Source organism: Vulpes vulpes, chromosome 11 (assembly GCF_048418805.1).
Source record: "Vulpes vulpes isolate BD-2025 chromosome 11, VulVul3, whole genome shotgun sequence".
Classification (NCBI taxonomy): Eukaryota; Metazoa; Chordata; class Mammalia; order Carnivora; family Canidae; genus Vulpes; species Vulpes vulpes.
The window spans coordinates 95,760,064-95,782,889 of record NC_132790.1 but is presented as its reverse complement, the minus strand read 5'-3'; the positions used below and the strand labels follow the sequence as shown (position 1 = coordinate 95,782,889).

The window sequence follows — 22,826 nt, the reverse complement described above, 5'->3', positions numbered from 1 at the left end:
TCACCTGGGTCGGTCACCAGGTAAGGGTCCGTATAAAACCAGCGCGGCGGCCCCGGGGAACAAGGCCACCTAGCACCTTCTGAGCTTGTCCCCCTCCCTCAATTCCAGGGGAGCTTGACGCGACAGAGAGGAAGGACCGGGAGGCGAAGGGGAGGGGGGGGGATGCTGGAGGCCGGAGGCGGGGGGCCTCACTTCCGATGGCCACGCTGCACCACGAGTCCCAAAAGGCCCTCTTAAGCGCTTCCACAGCCCGCAAGGAAAGGCGGATCGGACACCGGCGCTTCTCGGGTTCTCCCGCACAGCGATAAACCCAAAAAGAAACCGCTCTGAAGAACAGCCCCTTACTCGGCCAGGACTCACCTGTCAGGAGCGGCGTGGACGGCGCCATCTTGTCCCGGAAAGAGAAACGCGTGCGCTTGGGTCAGAGTTCACGAGGGCCAAACCCGGCCCCTACACGTCTCCCCGGGCGTGGAAACCGCGCGGAGCTGCTTCCGGTATCACGAGGCCTCGGGGCCGATTCGCTTCCGGGGGTGGAGAGACGAAGGCAAAGGCGCCCGAAGGCGCACGCGCAGCTCCGGGGCCGCGCTTTAAAGAGCGCCGGGCGGGGCGGGGCGCGGGGCGCGGGGCGGGGCGTCCGCCTTCAGCCGCGGCAGGCGGAGCCCGCACTTCCGCGGGGCGGAGCCCGTGCAGTGCTGACGTTGGCAGCCGAACCCGAAGTAGTTCGAGGCTGCGGACAGCGCTGGCCGGTTGTTGCGTTTCCGTCGTCGCGGGCTCCACGCTCCCGGCGGCCTGCGGTCTGTGGCCCCCGCGCGCCCGCGTCTCGGCCGCCCGGTCCGGCGTCGCCAGGCCTCCCGCGCTCGGCTCGGCCCAGGCCCGGCGGTCGGAGCCAGCGCCCCGGCCTGAGAGCCTCCTCGCTCCGGCGGCCCGAGGGCAGGCGGGCAGGCGGGCGGCGGGCGGGCGAGCCCGACGGCGGCTGGGGCAGGTGGCGGCGCCGCGAACATGGTCGCCAAGCAGCGAATCCGCATGGCCAACGAGAAGCACAGCAAGAACATCACCCAGCGCGGCAACGTCGCCAAGACCTCGGTGAGCGGCGGGGTCGGGCCCGGGTCGCAGGGCCGCGTGGGGGTGTCCGCAGCCCGGAGCGGGACGCGGGGGGGGGGGGCGGGGGGAGGGGCGGGAAGGTGGGTGCGGGAGCTCGGGGTTCGGGGAGGGGGTCGAGGCGGGTTTGTTTGGGGGTTTTTTTGCATTTGAAAAGGGAATTTCCATTTTTTGCAGAGGAACGCTCCCGAAGAGAAGGCGTCCGTAGGACCCTGGTTATTGGCCCTCTTCATTTTTGTTGTTTGTGGTTCTGGTAAGTGGTTTTTGTGTTTTTTTTTTGGGGGGGGGGGTAGGGCGTTTGGATGTCGGGTCTGGGATGACGTGGTGGCCCGTCAGCGGTGAAGCCTCCCAGCGGAGTTCCCAGCTCACCTGCCGGGAGCTCCGCCGCAAGCCCCTCTCTCGTCCGAACCGACTCGCTTCGTCCCACGTTTGCACCGAGGGTGGTGCTCCAGAAACTTCTCACCGCCCTGGGTCGTGCTCGCAGGAGATCCGGAAAAAAGGAGGTCAGGTCCTCCGTAACTTACGATCACGTTGGGAGAAATTTAGACTCAGAAACAAAAGAAAAACCTTCACGGGAGGAGAATCCGGAGTGTTTTTGCAGCCTCATTATCGAAACGTTTGCAGAAACGCTTGGGAACGTGGACGTTGTACTTTTTCATTTAACGTGTCCGGCGATCGCATGTCTTTATTATTGTCACAGTCGGGTACGTTTTAGAAAGTGAAGCTCTTGCAGAGAATTGATTTCCATATAAAGGAAACAGACCTGATTTGGCAACTCTAATACGTGAGACCAGTGTTTTTTAGATTAAAGAAACGTTTGACATATGGCAGGAAACCATAAGTTATCAAGTTGGCCTGCTGTTAAAGTGATAGATTCCTGCCCCTGCAAATTACAAAGGATCTTTTTTTTTTTTCCCTCTTCGTTTATTATCTTAATATGCAAGTCGTCGATACTGAAGTACAGGTTTCTTTTACGCTCTGACATTCTTTTTTTTTTTTTTTTTACGCTCTGACATTCTAAAGTTACTGAGGTTCCTCTTTCACCTTTCAGTTTGCCTGCCTCCTAAACTGACTCGTTTGAAGCTTTCTTGATAAATGGCCAAGAGCCAAGCAATTTATATAACCTGAAGCTTATCGAATTTCAGCTTTGTGAAAATGAGGAAACAGGGTTATATCATAGTCCAGGCCTTAGAAGGACATTTAATATTTTGGGGATAAACCAAAATAATTCTTGTGCCGGAAAAACCTGTTTGCTTCGGTGCTTTAAGTTCTTTCTAAAATGTGCACTGCAAAATCTGTTAGACGTTCAGACATAAAACTCAAGAGAGGCTGAAATTTAAAAAAATAACTTACAGACATTCGCTTGTTTTATTAGAGAGAGTAGGCTTGTTTTCATTTCTTATTTCAATGAAGTTATGTAGCATTTGCAAGTAATGCTAAAGGTGCTCTTGGATTCTTGTGAACTGCCTTAATAAGTATTTGTCAGTTGCCAGACCTATTTTATTCAAAGCATGGTTACTAAAACATTTGCTCTTTCTCTTTACAGCAATTTTCCAGATTATTCAAAGTATCAGGATGGGCATGTGAAGTGACTGACCTTAAGATGTTTCCATTCTCCTGTGAATTTTAACTTGAACTCATTCCTGATGTTTGATACCCTGGTTAAAAACAATTCAGTAAAGCATCCTGCCTCAGAATGACTTTTCATATCATCCTTCATTTGTCATTCCAAGGTTTCTTCACGAGTCATTCCAAGTTTTCTAGTCCATACCACAGTGCCTTGCAAAAGCACCACATGAATAAAGCAATAAAATTTGATTGTTAAGCTATAGTAGTGGACCCTACTTATTCAGTCAGTAAAGAGTAAATTTTTTTTGATGTGGTTATTAAAACAGTATCCAGTATAGGTAATTAGAGTAAATCGATACAGGCAAGGTCTAGGTTTTGTTAACTCTAATGTGTAAATGCAATTAGCTTAATTTAAAATTTGGAGTTGGTTTTTATATGGCTAGGCACTTTATTACTATATCTTAAATTGAAAGCACACTCCCATATAGGGTCCTGTAACTGTCCTGTAATAAAGTGCTTATAAATGGAACCATCTATACAGTTAACCTAGTCTTCCCATAATCTTTAGTACCTAAATTTTTTTAAAAGCTTCTAAATGCTTAATATAAAGGGAGATGCTTATAGCTACAACGCCTATTTTAACAATATTATTTCTGTTACACTACCTTCGATTTTGCATGACTAATTATACTAACCTGAAATGCCATAAGAAAACAATGTGGTTGAGCATTTTGTAACTTAATGAGTCACTTCATTTTCACTAAAACTACCATGGTGGAGTACAGTCAGGGAAGGTTTATGTCACCATTGATTTCACCAGAATTACTTTAATATATTCAAAGGGGTCTACTATGCTAGACAGCATTTTAGGGAAAAATACTACTAAAAATGGGTGTCTCATCAGGGCATACTGGTGAGTCCCAACGTGCTATAAGACATCTTAGCACGTTAATAGCACTTTTAATACCAAAAAAGGCACATCAACTAAAAAGCTACTTAGTTTGGAAATAATTTTCTAGATTGAGGATAAAAATTTTGTTAGAGTACTAGATACGTCAGACGAAGGTGCCAGCTGGAATTAAATGGATTCACTGATAAGGATCAGTCTAGTCTTCCCTTTGTTGTATGATTTTGTAGGTTAAGATTGATCAAAGTTTCATTTTACTAATGGTAAGGGTGAGAAGGCAGGGTTTGGGTTTTCTGGTACTGTCGAAAATTTTAAGTTTTGGCTATTTAAATACTTGGTCATAACTTGATTTTAAAAAAGCACCTAAGAGGTGTCTATGCATCAATGAATTGGAAAGAAAGCTGCTCATTTGCTTTGTTAATCGCCTCAGGATAACTCTTTTAAAATAAGCTGTTTTAAGAGGAACAGAAGGGAAATCTGCTACCTAGTCTTACACAGTGTGAACCTCAGAGAGAGCTTCTGATACCCCTAACTATAGGGGAAGAATGAGGGAGAGGAGCAGTTTAGGATGTTTAGGAACTTAACTATTCAAGAATAGGGAAGGAGTCAGCCAGCCTTGGGCCAGCAGGCTTTTTATCTGCATTGTTACCTGCCTTTCTCACCCAGGAAATCAACCCTGTACTTGTTTCCCTCTTTGAAGCAAGTGTCTTGGTTGACTAATACTATTTTATTGTAACTTTAAAAATGAAAGTTACTGTTCTAAATTTATAGCAGGTGCCTTATTTTTGCTTTGAGTCAAACCATTCCATATTAGAATTTCCCCTGGTTTACTATAGACAATTGGCTTGAAGATATTAGGGTTTTGGGGTGTTTTTTTTTTAATTGTACAATGTCTCCATTAATTCGACTGTTAAATTTCCATAGCTAGCAATCATTTTACATATGTAAAAGTTGCATTCCCTTTGTATTTCATGTGTAATTTCCTAATTGAGTACGTTTTATATTAAGGATGGATTATGCATGTTTGGGTCAACGAAAGCAATGTCTTATTTGATTTATCCTTTAAAAAAATAAAGTTCCCTGATTATTTGATGCCTTCTAAAAGGTATGATTTTACAGATTTCTTATCTGAGTGTGCTTTTTACAGTTAATAGAAGATTATTTTAAAGAATGCCTAGTATTGTACTTAAGTTAAAAAGTACCTTGAGACACAGATAAAAAGTTTTTAACTGGGAGTAAGTAGCAAGAAGTACATTAAAAGCACAGTGGATTAAATACTTCTTAGGATTTACCCTCATTATCCAACTCCCATTCAAGGGAAAAAAATCACAGTTCTTTCCCAGTTGAATTTTTATGTCATCAGTGTTGAACACAGAGTGGTAATAATGTCTATTGGGGGATTGTCTACATTATCCAATTACTCTTTGTCGTTTAACATTTCAAAGAGTTGTCCATGATTTCATTGTATCTGTTGGGTTGTATATAATGTTACTCAAAATAATTGAGTGGGCTTCCAAAATAAGGAAAGATTTTCACTGTAACAGGATGTATTGTAATGGGCTTTGACTTCTGTTAAAGAAGTGTGTATCCTCAACTGCAGGGCCAGGGCTCTTCTCATTAAGGTTCCTGGGGTTTTGTTGGCACAAAGGAATGCCGTGTAGAACTGGACTGTGTTCTTGGGAGGTTCATCAACAAAATTTTATCACTGTTGTAGCATCTGTATAATTTAGAACATCAAATTTTCCACTTAGAAATTGTTTTAAAGTTTGTCTTTGAGTACCTTTTTAGTTTTTAACTTACTGTTTTAAGTAAAAACCAGAACTTTAAGAAGCAGGAGTTGGGTTCAACAGCAAATTCAATGTCACTTCACAAGAGAATCATTTCCTGTCAAAACTTCATCCTACTCCAGGTACTTGTACTGCTTTATCTTCAAGTTGAATTAGGACAAAAACGTCCTATTTTGAAGAGTACTAATGAGCAATAAAAGGCTTAGAAGACTAGCTGAAGGGGAAAAAATCAACTGGACTTAGATAATACAAAGTAAATTCATGCATAGCACAGAATCATAAAAATAGAGACATGGGCAGTTTAGTCCAACTGTCTCAATTTACAGATTAAAAAATTCATTTGTTTTGTGAATATTGAGTTATGTGCCAGATAGGGAGTTAGAGCTGTGACTATAGGGTCCTGGCACTCAAGTATTTTTCAGTCCAGTAGTGGGAGAAAAGAATAAAATGAAAATTGTAATTATGATCAGTATTTTAAAAGAAAGATAAAACCAGGTAAATCGCGTATGCTCTGACAGAGCTAGTTGAGGTAGAGCAGAAATTAGAAGCAAGTTTCTGGACTCAACAATACCCTAGAGAAACCATAGGAATGATTGTAGAATGTCCACACAGAACACTTCTGTTTTCATGAGCTCTTTACTTCTGCTTTTAGAGAAACATGTAGTTTTAAAAATATGTTTGCATGTTGCCAACCCAAAAAAGAAAAAAAAAAACTTGTCCTTTTATAGATGCAATTTCTTTTGAAAATGAATTTAAGTGACAAATTTACTATTGATATTTCCTGTACAGCACAAAAATAGATCAAATCGGTAATGTTATCCACTGTAACATATTCAAGAGTACATTTTTAAAAAGTATTTTGTTATATAATCTTACTGTATTTTGTTTTAAAAATTTCCATCTGTGATGTTGAAAAATCTTATTTGATAGTCTGGTAGCCAAAAAAAAAAAAAAAAAAAAATGTAGTCATGTGCTCTCCATAGGTTCTTTTTATTACGAAACTTCAGTGAATAAATCATGTGTGACTTTTTTTTCAGTGTGCAAACTTCTACCTTGGGATGCAGAACAAATCTACAAATTTAAATAAAACTATGATTTCAATATCATTAAAAGCATTAGTAACAGGTTTTTCTTCTTTTCTCATCGTTATGAAGAAGTCTGAACCAGGGGAATGAAAATAATTGATTTTAGAGCCAGAGGGAACTTTTAGAAATTACCTTGGTAACCCATTTATTTTACATTTGAGCAAATGATTGAGTGGAGAAGTTATCTCTCCCATCACTAATGAACCAGTAGCAGAACCAGGATTAGAAAACTAGTCTTATGGTGACCAAATTGGCTCTTTAATATGTCGAGTGCCAAGGAATTCTGATTCTTTAGGCCTGTCTCCTTTTAGTTTCGTTTATATATTAATCTCATGAAACCCCATTAGAGTTCTCTGAAGTATAATCGGAGTGTTTACTAAACTTCAGTGGCTTACCGCTGCCCTTGGAGTGAAATAACTCTGTAGTGTTGAATTTTTTCAGGAGATTTCACAGCCTGGCACAACCTACTTTTCAGCTTTGCCCCCCTCTCTGTAGCCAGGTCAGCCCCAAATGTCTACTTTCACTTTTCTAATACCTTGTGCTCTAGGTGTTTTTGCTCATTTTCTCTACGTTACAGTACTACTAATCCTTTAAAGTCTAGCTTAAATTTTACCTTTCCCTTGTCAGGGGAATTAGAATCCCTGACTTTGGGATTGAGCACTCTGGATGAGTTAGCATTTATTATGTTGCCATGTTTATTAGTTTTCTCCATTTCTCGGCTATAGAATCCTTAGGAACAATCCATAACTTTTTTTTTTTCATTTATTCTCACCAGCCTTGAGGCTGCTATGAAACTACACACTCAAGGGGAGCTCAACATTTTAGATGAAAGGGATAGAGCACCAGATGCCCTATCATAAAGTAAGAACATGTCTTGTAAAATAATGCATCCTTGATACGACAGTCATCCCAGCTACTTTCGATCTTGGCAACCTCTGCTTAATGGCCGGGCTCGGCACCATCATCCGAGTCTAGCCTTGAAATGAACTCTCAGGATAAGCTTGATATTTGGAAGTACATCAACAGTAGGATTTGTCCTTCAGGCATATTTGAGAACCGTTCATTATAAGTGTCATTGAGAAAACTATAAAAAAGTGCTTTATAAAGAAAGCCAACACCTCACTACACCAGTCTGTCCAGTTATAAGTCAAACAACCACACTGTTCAGAGCAGGTGCGTGTGGGCTGTCAGCTGCCCTCTGTCCTGGGCCCCTAGATCATAGGGAAGGGACAAGGATGTCACAGCGGTGCATCTTTCTCCAAACTAGACCACAAACCCAGATGGCTCTGTTCCTCCCAAATCAGATCCAGCCCTTGAAAGGGAAACCTTGTTCTCTTCATAAATTCCCTATGGCAAGGCCACGCCACACTGACGAGCATTTACAGTATCATGTGGTTTCCAAACCAGATCTTACACAGTAGACCAAGGAAACTCTCAGGGTCCACTGGGAACATGCCATCCATTCAGCCATGTGGAGCTCTGGAAAACCACCTAACTCCTGGCAGCCAGGAGTGCCACGGGACCAGGATGAACCACCAAGGGCCTACAAAATTTGTGTTCTATCACTTGAGGCACCAACTAATGAACAACTGTAGATGCCAAGGTCCAAATGCACCTGGATAATTTCTGACAAAGACTAAATCATAAAGCTAAATAAACGCTGGCAGTATCCAAGCGTGTTTCCACCTAGCTCCACCCTCGGTGACTTGTGCACAACTTCCTGTTCGTTACAGACGAGTTACACGAAGAAGGAAAGTATAAACAGTCATGTCTGCTCGATTGAGAACAGCGTCAGAACGCTTTTCAAGGAAGGGGGACCTGGCTGGCTCAGTGGTAGAACGTGGGACTGAAGCCTGGGGTTGTGGGTTCGAGTTCCATAATGGGTGTAGAGATTATTTCAAAATAAAATCTTTAAAAAAAAAAATGTTTTCCAAGGCCAGATCCCTTTCTTTGCTAAACATTAAAGTCCATCTACGCTGACCTGGGATGCACGGGGAGGGTGGACCCACAGAGTTTAATACCCAGCCTGTGTCAATGGTCTATTATTCAGAGTGTGGCCCACAGTAACCTGGAACCCTGTTAGGAATACGGAATCTTGGCCCTCACCCAAGGCCCCCTGAATCAGAATTTTCATTTTCACAGGACCCTTAGGTAATTCATATACAAATGCAATTTGAGAAGTGTTGAAGAGGACTCAGAGTTCTGGTTCCATGGCGTCAAACAAATAGCTAACTTCCTTGGCCTTCAGAGAAGGAAACACTTGCCCTCCTGATTCATGCAACTGTTATGAAACCTTAATGGGAAAATCATGTTGAAAAGCTTAAATGCTCTCCGTAAATAGGATTCACTAACTTTGTAAACTGCAAAACCAAAACATCTCTGATAGGGTGAGGGGCCTTCCTCATCAAAAACACTAACAGTAGCCTCTGTATTTGACGTGGCAGGAAGTCACCTATTTTTTAGGGTCACTTGCCAGTCATACATCTCGAACTATAATTTTACTTTCCCGACGTTCTTCCTTCTGAACGGCTTTTCAAAACTTATGGGACTGTGGATCCAACCCAGCTAATTAGGATTGCAAGAAGAAGACCTATAGCATTTGGAAAGCTGAAGAGAAACCAGGGGATACCTTGGTCACAAAGACCGCTTGTCCACACAGTAATCCCTGCTCTAGAGCCTCTTGTGACCTCCCTTTTATTACCTCACGTTGAAATTGCCGTAGCTGGGGAAGCAGTACAGGTAATGCTACCTCAGACGTGAAAACGGCCCTTGGTAAATATATTGGCTCATGAAATTTGTCCTTAGAAAAGACTTGAATCCCTGTTAGAAAACAGAAAAACACTTAGAGAAAATATATGGAATTTGATACCTTCACTCATTTCCAAAACATACTTAGATTTCAGAGAAGTTGCAAAGACACTACAGAAAGTTTCTCTGCACCTTCACTCAGCTTCCCCTAACGTGAACATCTTACATAACCACGGTCTACTTGTCGAAACTAAGACTTTAACACTGGAGTGACATCATTAACTAGATTAGGACTCTATTTGGATTTCACCAGTTTTCCCACTAATGTCCTCTCTCTGTTCTAGAATTCAGTCCAGGCTACCACATGGCAATTTAGCCTTCACTCCTTTTTTATTTTTTTTTTTAATGAGCAAACTGTGCTTAATATAGGATATTGTGCTTTGGATTTTTAAATACTGTGGTTATAAGAAATTTCCAACATACAAAATAACATGTCTACATGCCATCATCAATATGCCACAGTTATTAAAATTTTGCCACATTTGCCTTAAATCTCTTTTTTAAGGTATAAGTAAAATGTTAAAGATAGGACAAAACACCTCTCCTTGCCTTATGAAGTCAACGTAGGTCATTCACGTGTATTTTTGTACCTTTACTACGCATAAATAAATTCATAATACATACTCTTGTGAACTTTTTAAGATTTACATAGGTAATGTCAAACTGTACATTTTATATGCAATTTTACTTTTGACTCAACACAATTTTGAGGTTTCTCCAGTAGACCTGATTCATTCATTTTAATTGCCACCTGGAGTATACTCATTATGAATAAGCCGCACTTACGTATCCAGGCTCCTGAGATGCTGAGGCTGTTTCTACTTGTTCATTGTTGTACTCTGGGCTGTAATGAATGTGGATGTTTATACATTGTTCCCTCGTATAAATATATATAGAATTTCTCTCATCTAGGAATGAGCACTGGGTGTTATACTATATGTTGGCAAATCGAACTTCAATAAAAACAAATGAAAAAAATAAAAAAAGAATTTCTCTCATCTAGAAGTGGAACTTTTTTTAAGATCTTATTTATTTGACAAGGAGAGAGAGTACAGAGGGGAAGGGGCAGAGGGAGAGAAAGGATCTCAAGCAGACTCCCCTCTGAGCATGGAGCCTGATGCAGGGCTTGACCTCAAGACCCTGAGATCATGACCTGAGCCAAAAATCAAGAGTCAGTTGCTCAACTGACTGCGCCACCTAAATGCCCCTAGAAGGGGGATGTCTGAGCATGAGGTATGTGCATCTTCAAATGTATTAGGTATGGTAAACTATCCAAAAAATATTCTGAAAAATTGTTTCTTTTTTTTTTTTTTTTAAGATTTTATTTACTTATTCATGAGAGACACAGAGAAAGAGACAGAGACACAGGCAGAGGGAGAAGCAGTCTCCCTGCAGAGAGCCCAATGCAGGACTTGATCCCAGGACCCTGGGATCACAACCCAAGCCAAAGGCAGATGCTCAACCACTGAGCCACCCACGTGTCCCAAAAATTAAGTTTCTGTCAGCAATATGTAAGACTTTTATTTGAGAGCTCACTAAAATTTTATTTTGCCAGACATTAATTTTGCCCTTCTAATAAGAGGGTAAAGTTGGCTCAGAGTTGTTTTAATATACATTTGTCTAATTACTAGCAAGGTTGAGCAACTTTTCAAGTGCTGATTCTGAAGCCTGGATTTGTACCTAGTTTTGTTTTGTTTTTGTCACTTTTCCCTGTCTGATCTTGGGCAATCTTTTTGATTCTATTTTTTCAATTACAAATGAATTAAATGAGCAAATACAGGCAAAGCACATAGAAAAGAGACTGGCAAAAAAAAGAAAAAAAGAAAGAAAAGAAAAGAGACTGGCATTTTGAGATGCCCCAGATTCACCTGATATTTCCTTCCCTAGACTTGGAACCATCTGCCATGATTCTTTTTACCAGGGTATGGTATTTCGAGATTACTGTCTGAACTCTAGGAATGCTTATTGCAACTGTTTTCTCATTGTATTCACATTGTTTCTAAGGCTTTTAGCGAATGAAACTAAAAAATATGTATTTTTAAGGAAAGTACATCACGATTTTATATTGGTATTTCCAATCCAAATTGAAGATGACACATTTTCACTTGTGTCTCGTATTCTTTTTTTTTTTTCTTAAATTGAAAATCTTGGTTCCTAACAACAATCATGTGATTACTTAGTTGCTTTATCCTACTAAATATACAGCAGTTTCAAAATATAATAATAATTTTATTAACAATATGATTATTGAAAACAGTCTTCTAAAAAAACGGTCTTTGCAGTTCTTTTTATAACTAGGCAGTGTTTCATGAGGGATATGGAGCCAAATTATTAGCTTTTAAATTATGTGAAATTTCTCTGTGCAATTATGCCACTAACTTGATATGCACTTAGGTTCATTTGTTCTATTTGGCTTTTCTTTTCAGTAGTTTTTTTAAACAGCATTATTGAGATATAATTCACTTGCCATAAAATTCATCTATTTAAAGATGCACTTAAATGGTTATCAGCATATTCAGTAGTGCAATGATCACCACAGTAACATTTTCATAGCTTCAAGAAGAAATCTAGTACCTCTTGGCTATGACCACTCAAAATTTCCCCACAGCCCCCACTCCATAACCTAATGCAACCACTAATTTATTTTGTCTCTATATTTTCCTATTATGGACATCTCATATAAATGAAATAATTTAATACGTGGTATTTTGAGACTAGCCTCGTCCACGTTAGTAAGTATCAGCACTTCATTCCTTTTTAAGGCTGAACAATGTCCCATTATGTGGATATGCCAAATTTTGTAGATCCATCCGTCATTTCATGAAGATTTAGTTTCTTTTCCACCTTTGATGATTATCAATAATGCTGCTATAGACATTTGTGTACACGTTTTTGTGTGGACATATATTTACATTTCTCTTGACTATATACCTGGGAGTAGAATTGCTTGGTCAAATGGTAACTCCGTGGTTCAACTTTTTTGAAGACCACTAGAGTGTTTTCCAAAGTGGATGTATCACTTTACATTCCAAAAGTGTATGAGGGTTCTGATTTCTCTATATCCTTGTCAACTCTTGTCAAAAGATGTCAACATCCTTTGTTATTAGTGTCTTTGTTATTCTAGCCATCCTGGTGGATATGAAGAGATATGTCACTGTGGCTTTGATTTTCATTTCCCTGATAGTTATGTGCATTTTCTTCTTTAGTGAAATATTTTTGGAGATCCTTTGCTTATTTTAGTTTAGTAAGAACAATCAATATAAGATTTCTTTGTCCTCTTAAAAATTGAGTAATTTATTTCTTGTTATTGAGTTGTAAGAGGCCTTTATATAATTTTAGATACTAGTCCCTTATAAGATACATGATTTGCAAATATATTCTCTCGGAGTGTTGTCCTTTTAACTTTTTTGATAGTGTCTTTTGAAGCACAGAGTCTGAAGTCTAGATGAAGTTCAATTTATCTATTTCTTTTGTTGCTTGTGCTTTTGTATCATATCCAAGAATCCATTGCGAAATCCAAGGTCATGAAGATTTACCCCTCTATTTTCTCCTTAGAATTTCATAATTTTGCCTTTTATGTTTAGGTCTTTAATCAATTTTTAGTATATGTGCTGCCAAAGTGAGCACTAGGTCTTTAATCAATTTTGAGTTAATTTTTGTATATAGTATGAGGTCACGGTCCAATTTTATTATTTTATGTGTGGCTATCCAGTTGTCCCAGCACTATTTGTTGAAAAGGCTACTGTATCTCCATTGATTGCCATGGCATCCTTGTTGAAAACTCAATTGACAATATATGGGTTTATTTCTGGACTTTCAATTCTGTTCCATTGATCTATATGGCTAGCTTTATGCCAGTAACAATATCTTGATCACTCTTGCTTTGTAGTAAGTTTTGAAATCAGGAGGTCTGATTTCAGACCAATTTAGGTCCAACTTTGTTCTTCCTCAAGATTATTTTGGCTATTTTGGTTCCTTTGCATTTCCATATGAATTTTAGGATCTGCTTGTCAGTTTCTATAAAGAAGCCAACTTGTATTTAGGTAGGGATGATGTTGAATCTGCAGATCAATTTGGGGAACATTGCCATTTTAACAATATCAAATCTTCCAATCCATAAACATAGGACATCTTTTCATTTATTTATATTTCTTTCAACAATGATTTGTAGTTTTCAGAGATCTTATTTTATTTTTTTAAAGATTTTATTTATTTGACAGAGAAAGAGAGAGAGAGCAAGAAAGGGGAGCTGCAGGGAAAAGGAGAAGTAGGCTCCCTGCTGATCAAGGAGCCCGATGCAGGACTGGATCCCAGGGCCCTGGGATCGTGACCTAAGCTGAAGGCAGACACTTGACCGACTGAGCCACCCAGGCACCCCTCAGAGTATATATTTTAAAGTTTTGTTAAATTTATTCCTATTATTCTTTTTGATTTTATTATAAATTGGAACTGTTTTCTTAATTTCATTTTTTATTTGTTCAGTGCTACTGTATAAAAATACAATTTCTATCTTTATATTGACCAGTGTCCTACAATCTTACTAAACTCATTCATTAGTCCCAATAGTTGTTTACTAGATTCCTTAGGATTTTCTACATACAAGATTATGTTATCTGCAAATAGAGATGGTTTTACTTCTTTCCTTTCCAATCTGAATGACTTTTATTTCTTTTTCTTGTCTAATTACTCTGGCTGGAACCTCTAGTACATTATTGACTAGACATGGCAACAGTGGTATCTTTGCCTTATTCCTGACCTTAGGAAGGCATTCAGCCTTTCACCATTAAGTAGGATGTTAGCTGTGGGTTTTTTGTAGATGCCTTTTTTTCAGGTAGAGATTCTTGTTTGCTACTATTTTGTTAAAAATTTCTGCATTGATATTTATGAGAGGTCATGGGATAGTGTAATTTTTGTTTCTTGAGTGTACTTGTCTGGTTTTGGTATCAGGGTAATAGTGGCATCAGAGAATAAAATGGGAACAGTTCTTTCCCCTTCTATTTCCTGGAAGAGTGTATGAAGAATTGGTATTAATTATTCTTTAAATATTTGGTAGAATTTTCCAGTGAATTGTAATAACTTTGCAATATATACATATCTCAGATCATTATGTTGTACACCTTAAGTTTACATAATCTTCTGTGTCAATTATATCTCAATAAGGGGGATCCTTGGGTGGCTCAGCAGTTTGGCGCCTTTGGCCCAGGGCGCGATCCTGGAGTCCCGGGATCGAGTCCCGTGTCTGGCCCCCTGCATGGAGCCTGCTTCTCCCTCCTCCTGTGTCTCTGCCTCTCTTTCTCTCTATGTCTATCATAAATAAATAAATAAATCTTAAAAAAAAAACACTGGGGGAGAAAAAGGGCATTCATCAATGAAGTCATCTGAGTCTGGACCTTTCTTTGTGGGTAGTTTTAAAATGACAAACTCAATCTGTTTTCCATTTATATTTTCTATTTCTTCTTACTCAGTTTTTGTCTTCTTAGGAATTTGTTCATTTTATCTAAATCATCTAATTTTTTAGCATATAAATGTTTATAATATTCCCTTATAATCTTTTTCATTTCTGGAAGGTGAGTAGTAATGCTCCCTCTTTGATCTGAACTTTCTCTCTCCTTGATCAATCGAGCTAAAGGTTTGTCAACTTTGTTGTGCTTTTCAAAGAACCAACTTTTTGGTTTATTAATTTTCTCTATTATTTTTCTATTCTCTACTTCTTTCATTTATGTTACATAGCTGCTGATACTCTTGGCTTGCTTGTCTCTGCATGGAAACTCTGCTTTATGAATGAGCTGGGGCAAGGGGAATCAGACTCCAGTACTTTTGGTGTGCCAAACACAACATAGAGTCTCTGTCTCATGAGTGGGAGCTGGGTGGGAGAAGGAAAACCCTGTATTTTTGGCTGTATCCATCTGGAATGGAGTTTCCATCATTCTGAGTTTCAAAGGAGAGGGAGAGGATCATGGTTCAGATGTCACAGATTCTTACTGTTATTACTAAGCTTTAGCGGGTTTTGTTGGATAAATGTTTCTTCATTTGCTAAATGGCCTAATGACCATTTCTAGAGAATGAAGATTTGAAAGTGATTTCCACCAATGTCACTGTGGAGAGGGGCCACAGAGGTCTTAATATTGCCATGCCAGAAGTACACCCTTAAGGGTTCCTTTTTAATTTTTAAATTTGATTGTACAAATATATCACATATTTACAATTCTAAACTTAAATCTATTGAACAAGATATATTTAGAGAAATCCATTCCTATTCCTGCCCTTTCCACTCTGTTGCATCTGCCTACTGATAAAGTTAATTTTTAAAATTGAGATATAATTAATATGTTTTAACAGTCATCCTTTTTAAAGAGTACAGATTCAGTGGGTTTTAGTGTATTTTAAAACTTGTGCAGCAATCGCTAACTAATTTTAGAATACTTCACTTTCACCAAAAGAAATCTCCTTTAGCAGTCCCCTCAAATTCCCCACTCCTCCCAGCCCCTGGCAATCACTAATCTACTTTGTTTCTTTGTGAATTTGTCTATTTTGAACTTCTCAGATCAATGGAATTATTTACAATATGTGGCCTTTTGTGTTGGACTAATTCCACTTAGCATAATGTGTTCAGTATTCCTTTTTCATGGCTGAATAATATTCCATTGTGTGGATATAGCACAACTGTTTACTCATTCGTAAGTAGATGGACATTTGGGTTGTTTCCATTTTTTGGCTATTATTAATAATTCTGCTATGAACATTCATATTCAAGTTTCTGTGTGGACATATGGATGTTCTTTTCTCTTCAGTATATATCTAGGAGTGGGAATTGCTGGTTATAAACAACTTTTTTTTAAAATTTTTATTTATTTATGATAGTCACAGAGAGAGAGAGAGAGAGAGGCAGAGACATAGGCAGAGGGAGAAGCAGGCTCCGTGCATCGGGAGCCCAACGTGGGATTCCATCCCGGGTCTCCAGGATCGCGCCCTGGGCCAAAGGCAGGCGCCAAACCGCTGCGCCACCCAGGGATCCCTAAACAACTTTTTTTAAAAGAGTTTTTATTTTATTCCATTAATTCTATCTATCATCTACCTATCTAGATATGCATCACATCTACTTTCTTGGATAAATGGTAGCATTATACACATATGCTTTTCTTCACTTTCTTTTTTTCATTTAAATCATATCCAGGAATGGGGCACTGGGGTGGCTCAGTTTGTTCAGCATTTGCTGTTAGCTCAGGTCAGGATCCAGAGATCCTGGGATCGAGCCCTGCATTGGGCTCCCTGCTCAGCAGGAGAGTCTGCTTCTCCCTCCCTGTCTGCCTCTGCTCATGTGTGCTCTCTCTGTCATCCACTCTCTCTCTCAAATAAATAAATGAAATCTTTAAAAGAAATAAATAAAATATAAAGAGAAAAACAAAATTAAAAGTATACATGCTGGGGATCAGGCCATATCAGTATATAAAGATATTCCTCACTTCATTTTACAGCTGAATGATCAGGATGTGCCATGATTTATTTACCTTCAACCAAAAACCTTTTCATAGATATTTGTTTTATAGTCTCTTGCTATTAAAAATTGAACTGGAATAAATTGCCTTATAGTATATGCCTTTTGCAAATGCATATTTTCATTCAGTTCTTAAATTTTATTTTTTATTTTTTTTAGTTCTTAAATTTTAATTCCAGTATAGTTAACATATAATGTTATGTTAGTTTTAGGTGTACAACAATTCTTTTTTTTTTTTTTTTTTTGGTGTACAACAATTCTATGCATGACTCAGTGCTCATCATGATCAGTGTACTCTTTAACCTCGTCACCTATTTCACCCATCCCCTCTCCAACCTCTGCTCTGGTGACCATCAGTTTGTTCTCTATAGTTAAGAATCTATTTCTTGGTTTGCCTCTCTCTATTTCCTTTGTTTGTTATTTTGTTTCTTAAATTCTACCTATGAGTGACATCAAATGGTATTTGTCGTTCTCTGACTTATTTCACTTGGCATAATACTCTCTAGCTCCACCTATATCATTGTTAATGGGAAGATTTTATTATTTTTTATGGCTGAATAATATTCCATTGTATCTATATACCATGTTTTCTTTATCTAGTCATCTATCAATGGACACTTGGGCTACTTCCATAATTTGGCTCTTGTAGATAATGCTACTAAAAACATCAGGGTGCATGTATCCCTTTGAATTAGTATTTTTGTATTCTTTAGGGAAATACTTAGTAGTGCAAATGCTGGGTTGTAGGGTGGTTCTAATGTTAAGGTTTTGAGCAACCTCCATAGTGTTTTCTACAGTGGCTATATCAGTTTACATTCCCATCAACAGTGTAAAAGGATTCTTTTTCTTCACATCCTTGCCAACACTTGTTGTTTCTTGTGTTTTTTATTCCAGCCATTCTGACAGGTGTGAGGTGATATCTCCTTGTACTTTTGATTTGCATTTCCCTAATGATAAGATGAGTGATGTTGAGCATCTTTTCACGTGTCTGTTAGCCATTCTTCTTTGGTAAAGTGTCTATTAATGGCTTCTGCCCATTTTTAAATTGGATCATTCATGTGGGAAATATCAGAGAGGCAGACAGAACATGAGAGACTCTTAACTCTGGGAAACGAACAAGGGTCAGTGGAAGGAGAGGTGGGCGGGGGATTGGGGTGACTGGGTGACGGGCACTGAGGGGGACACTTGATGGGACGAGCACTGGGTGTTATACTATATGTTGGCAAATCGAACTCCAATAAAAAAATATACAAAAAAAAAAAAGAAAAAATAAATTGGATCATTCATATTTTGGGTGTTGAACTTAAAGTTCTTTATATGTTTTGGATACTAACCCTTTATTGGATATGTTACTTGCCAATATCTTCTCCCATTCAGTAGGTTGCCTGTAGGTTTTGTTGATTGCCTTCTTCATTGTTCAGAAGCTTTTTATTTTGATGCTTATTTTTGCTTTTATTTCCCTTGCCTTAGGAGGCATATGTAGAAAAATGTTGCTGTACTTGATCACCGAGATATTACTGCCTGTCCTCTCTTCTAGGATATTTATGGTTTCAGGTCTGACATTTGGGTCTTTACTCCATTTTGAGTTGATTTTGTGTATAGTGTAAGACAGTGGTCTCGTTTCCTTCTTCTGTGTGTTGCTGTCCAGTTTTCCCAACACCATTTGTTGGAGAGACTTTTTCCCACGATATATTCTTTCCTCCTTTTTCAAAGATTAATTGACCATATAATTGTGGGTTTATTTCTGGGTTTTCTATTCTGTTCCATTGACCTATATGTCTATTTTTGTGCCAGTACCATACTATTTTGATTACTACAGCTTTGTAATATACTTGATGTCTGGAATTGTGATACCACTAGTTTTGTTTCTCTTTTTAAAGATTTCTTTGGCTGTTCAGGATCTTTTGTGGTTCCATACGAATTTTAGGATTGTTTATTCTTAGTTCTGTGAAAAATGCTGTTGGTATTTTGGTAGGGATTGCATTACGTCTGTAGATTGCTTTGGGTAGTATAGACACTATAACAATGTTTGTTCTTCTAATCCATGATTATGGAATGTCTTTCCATTTCTTTGTGTCATCTTCAATTTCTTTCATCTGTGTTTTATAGTTTGAAAAGTACGGGGCTTTCTTCTCCTTGGTTAGGTTTATTCCTAGATATTTTATTGTTTATTGGTACAATTGTAAATGAGATTGTTTTCTTAGTTTCACTCACTGCTGCTTCATTATTAGCATATAGGGATACAACAAATTTCTGTACATTGATTTCATATTCTGTGAATTTGCTGGATTCACTTACCAATTCTAGTAGTTTTTTTGTAGAGTCTTCAGGGTTTTCTATATATAATATCATGTCATCTGCAAATAGTTTAAGTTTTAAGGCTTCCTTTCCAATTTGGATACCTTTTATTTCTTTTTGTTGTCTGATTGAGACTAGTACTTCCAGTACTATGTTGACTAAAAGTGGTGAGAATGGACATCCTTGTCTTGTTCTTGACCTTAGGGGAAAAGAATACCCCATTGAGTATGATGATTGCTGTAGGTTTTTCATATAATGCCTTTATTTTGTGGAGTCATATCCCCTCTAGACCTGCTTTGTTGAGGATTTTTATCATGAATGGATGTCCCAAAGACTTTGGACCTATGTGTTTTCATTTTTATTTGTTTCCATGTATTTTTAAAAATTTCTTTGATTTCTTGATTGACCTATTCATCGTGTAGTAGCATGTCACTTAACGTTTATGTGTTTTTCCTCTTTCCAGATTTTTTCTTATACTTGATTTCTAGTTCCATATCATTATAGTCAGAAGGTGCATGGTAGAACTTTGTTCTTTTTTAATTTGTTGAAACTTGTTTTGTAGCCTAATGTGTGATCTGTTCTGGAGAATGTTCCATGTGCAATTGAAAAGAATGTGCACTCTGCTGTTTTAGGGTGGAATGTTCTGGATATATCTGTTAAATTCATCTGATCCAGTGTGTCATTCAAAGCCACTCTTCCTTGTTGATTTTCTGCTTGAATGGTCTGTCTGTTGATATAAGTGGGGTGTCAAAGTCCCCTATTATTATTTTATTACTATCAACTAGTTCCTTTATGTTTGTTATTAGCTGCTTTATGTATTTGGGTACTCGCATGTTGGGTGCATAAATATTTACAATTGTTACATTTTCTTGTTGGATTGTCTGTTTAATAATTATATGGTGTTCTTTGGCTTTGGTTACGCCCTTTGTTTTAAAGTCTATTTTTTCTGCTATAAGTATTGTTACCCCAGTTTTCTTTTTACATCCATTTGCTTATAAAAGTTTCTCCATCCCCTCATTTTCAATCTGCATGTGTCTTAGGTCTTAATTGAGTCTCTTTCAGGCAACATTTAGATGGATTTTTTAAATTCATTCGGTCACCCCATGTCTTTTGATTAGAGTGTTTAGTCCATTTACATTCAGAGTAATTACTGATAGGCATATATTTATTGCCATTTTATTATTTGAGGTTGTAGAATTTCTGTGTTCCTTCTTGTCCTCTTCTCTCACATATGTTGGCTTTCTGCAGTGATATACTAGGAATTCTTTCTCTTTTTGCATATATATTATTGGTTTTTGATTTGTGGTTGCCATTAGGTGTGTATATAACATTTCTTCATAAAGCGGTCTATATTTACTTGATGGTGCTTAAGTTTGATCCCATTCTTTTGTCCTCTTCTCCCCACGCTTAGGGTTATGGTGCAATACTATATATCCTTCTATTTTGTGAGTCCCTTGACTGATTTTTACAAATGTATTTAGTGTTTCTTTCCCCCCTTCCTACTTTTCCTACTCTAACTTATGGTCTTTCCTTTACACTCCAAGAGTCTCCTTCAACATTTCTTGTAGGGCTGGTTTAGTGGTCATGAACCTCTTTAGCTTTTACCTGGGAAACTCTCCATTTGTCTTTCTGTTCTTAATCATAGCCTTGCTGGATAGAATATTTTTGGAAGTCCTGTCAGCACTTCAAATATATCATGCTACTCCCTTCTGGCCTGCAAAGTTTTTGCAGAAAAATTTTCTGATAGTCTTATGAGATTTCCCTTGTATGTAACTATCTTTTCTCTTGCAACTTTTAAAATTCTCTCTTTATCACTACCTCTTGGCATTTTAATTACTATATTTTGGTGTGGACCTCCTTGTATTGATTTTGTTGGGGGATCTCTGTACCTCCTGGATCTGGATAATTGTTTCCTTTCTCAGATTTGGGCATTTCTTTAAATGAAATTTCTTTAAATAATTTTTGTATCCTCTTTTCTCACTTCTTCTGGGATCCCTATAATGCTAATGTTATTATGCTTGATGAAGTTGCTGAGTTCCCTAAGTCTATTCTCATTTTGTATAATATTTTTCGCTCACCTGTTCAATTTGGTTACTTGTCATTACTCTTTCAGGTCATTAATTCATTCCTCTGCTTCTTCTAACCTGCTATTTATTCCATCAAGTGTATTTTTAATTTCATTTATTGTGTTCATCATTGATTGGTTCTTTTTAATGTTTTTTTTTTTTAAGGGTCTCTCTGATGTCTTCCACTCTTTCCCCAAGTCCTATTAGTATCTTTATGGTCATTACTTTAAATTCTCTATAAGGCATATTACTTACACCTGTTTCACTTATGTCTCTTGCTGTGGTTTCGTCTGTTCTTTTATTTAGGACATGTTCCTCTGTCTCCTCATTTTCTCTACCTCTCTGTGTCTCTTTCTCTGTGTTAGGAAAGTCAGCTACGTCTCTTGCTTTTGAAGGTAATGGCCTTATGAAGAAGAGATTCTATGGTGTCCTGTAGTGTAGCAGCCCCTGTTTCCTGAGACCTGGCAATTCAGGGAGTATCTCTTCTGTGTGTTGTGTGTACACTGCTATTGGTTCCTGGCCTCTTTCCTTTAGTTCAGTCATCTGCAGAGGCTGTCTTTGCCTATTGAGGGCAGTGTTTGCTCCCTGCTGTGTGGGGCACATTTTCACAAGGTGTGCACTGGTATTCTTATGATATGAGACCTGCCACTATTGCTGCCAAAACAGAGGTCCTGCAGAAGGCAGGTCAGGAGACAGTGCTGGTGAGATTTGTGCCGGTCTTCTGGGAGGGCCTGCAGTGCCAGGACTGAGGCAATCATGACTGGTAAGGGTAGATCTGCCAAAGTGCAGGGGGGCGGAGCTTGATGTAAGCATGTTAGGCAGCAAATGTTCACACTGCACTGGTTCCTACAGGTGGCCCTGTGCTCACATTGCGGGGCAGGGGAGGGAAATGGCACCTGCCAGTTTCTTAGTTCCCAGAGTGGTCTCCCTGTGATCCCTGCTTTTTGGGGCAATGTGCTGACATGAGTAAATCACTCTCCATCTCACACACCACAGATGTTTTTCAAATTGCTGCTTCTATGCTGTATCTCTGCTGGCTGTGAAGCTGTCCCTTTAAGGGTGGGGACTCCACTTCCTAATTAATGCCCTCTAGATTCTCCCACAGCCCATTAATTTCTTAAAATTCCAGGCTTTAAGTTCTGCTGGTTGTAAGAACTCATGAATTTCAGCCCTTCTTGCCTTCAAGGCCAAAAGTTATAGGGATTTGTCTTCCCTGTGTGGGCTCCCTGGTATGATAGTCTGTTTCTCACCCTTCTCTGAGACCTGCTTGTCTCTCAACGATGAATGGCCATGGTCCCTTTTGCTCCCAAACCACATTTTAACCCTTCTTACCTTCTTCAATATGGCCTCTTCTCTACCTTTAGTTGCAGAGTCTGTTCTGCCAATCTTCAGCTCATTTTCTGGGTTATTTACACTGATGTGACTGTTACCTAGTTGTATCCATGGGATGAGGCAAGCTTAGGGTCCTCCTACTTTGCCATCTTCCCAGCATTCAGATGTGTAAATATATTTTTGGATAAATTCTTAGAAGTGAGGATTTGGGGTCAAAGAATATATCCAATTGGACATTAGCAAATTTCCTTCCATTCTATTTTACATTCCTAGCCAGTATCCCTATGTAGTTACCTTGTGATATATAGGATTGAAAAATGACAATGTATTCTCTATTTTTGGTGCCAGTCCTATATTGTTCCTTTGGTCAAATTGTTAATT

The 22,826-nt window shown here is 38.8% G+C and overlaps 2 protein-coding genes across 2 annotated transcripts in view; one reads left to right on the top strand and one right to left on the bottom strand.

Annotated features, from left to right (window-relative positions):
- The window catches only part of EIF2A (eukaryotic translation initiation factor 2A), a 32,603-nt gene extending 31,996 nt beyond the window's left edge, over positions 1–607 (bottom strand). Inside the window, exon 1 of the mRNA XM_026015736.2 lies at positions 361–607. Coding sequence (XP_025871521.1) covers positions 361–388 — 28 coding nt within the window. The 5' untranslated portion in view covers positions 389–607. The remainder of the gene's footprint in view (positions 1–360) is intronic.
- SERP1 (stress associated endoplasmic reticulum protein 1) lies at positions 584–6,476 on the top strand. Its single transcript, XM_072727132.1, has 3 exons — positions 584–1,083; positions 1,276–1,351; positions 2,645–6,476. The coding sequence occupies exons 1-3, from the start codon at positions 1,000–1,002 to the stop codon at positions 2,683–2,685; spliced, it is 201 nt and encodes a 66-aa protein (XP_072583233.1). The 5' UTR covers positions 584–999; the 3' UTR covers positions 2,686–6,476.
- Positions 6,477–22,826: the final 16,350 nt, after the last annotated feature.

What these genes read in the sequence shown, in the direction of transcription:
- SERP1 (XM_072727132.1), top strand. Translation starts at nt 1,000, where the DNA reads ATGGTCGCCAAGCAGCGAATCCGCATGGCCAACGAGAAGCACAGCAAG. An exon ending in GCAACGTCGCCAAGACCTCG is followed by an intron (nt 1,084 to 1,275) that starts GTGAGCGGCGGG and finishes CATTTTTTGCAG; the next exon opens with AGGAACGCTCCCGAAGAGAA. An exon ending in TTTTGTTGTTTGTGGTTCTG is followed by an intron (nt 1,352 to 2,644) that starts GTAAGTGGTTTT and finishes TTCTCTTTACAG; the next exon opens with CAATTTTCCAGATTATTCAA.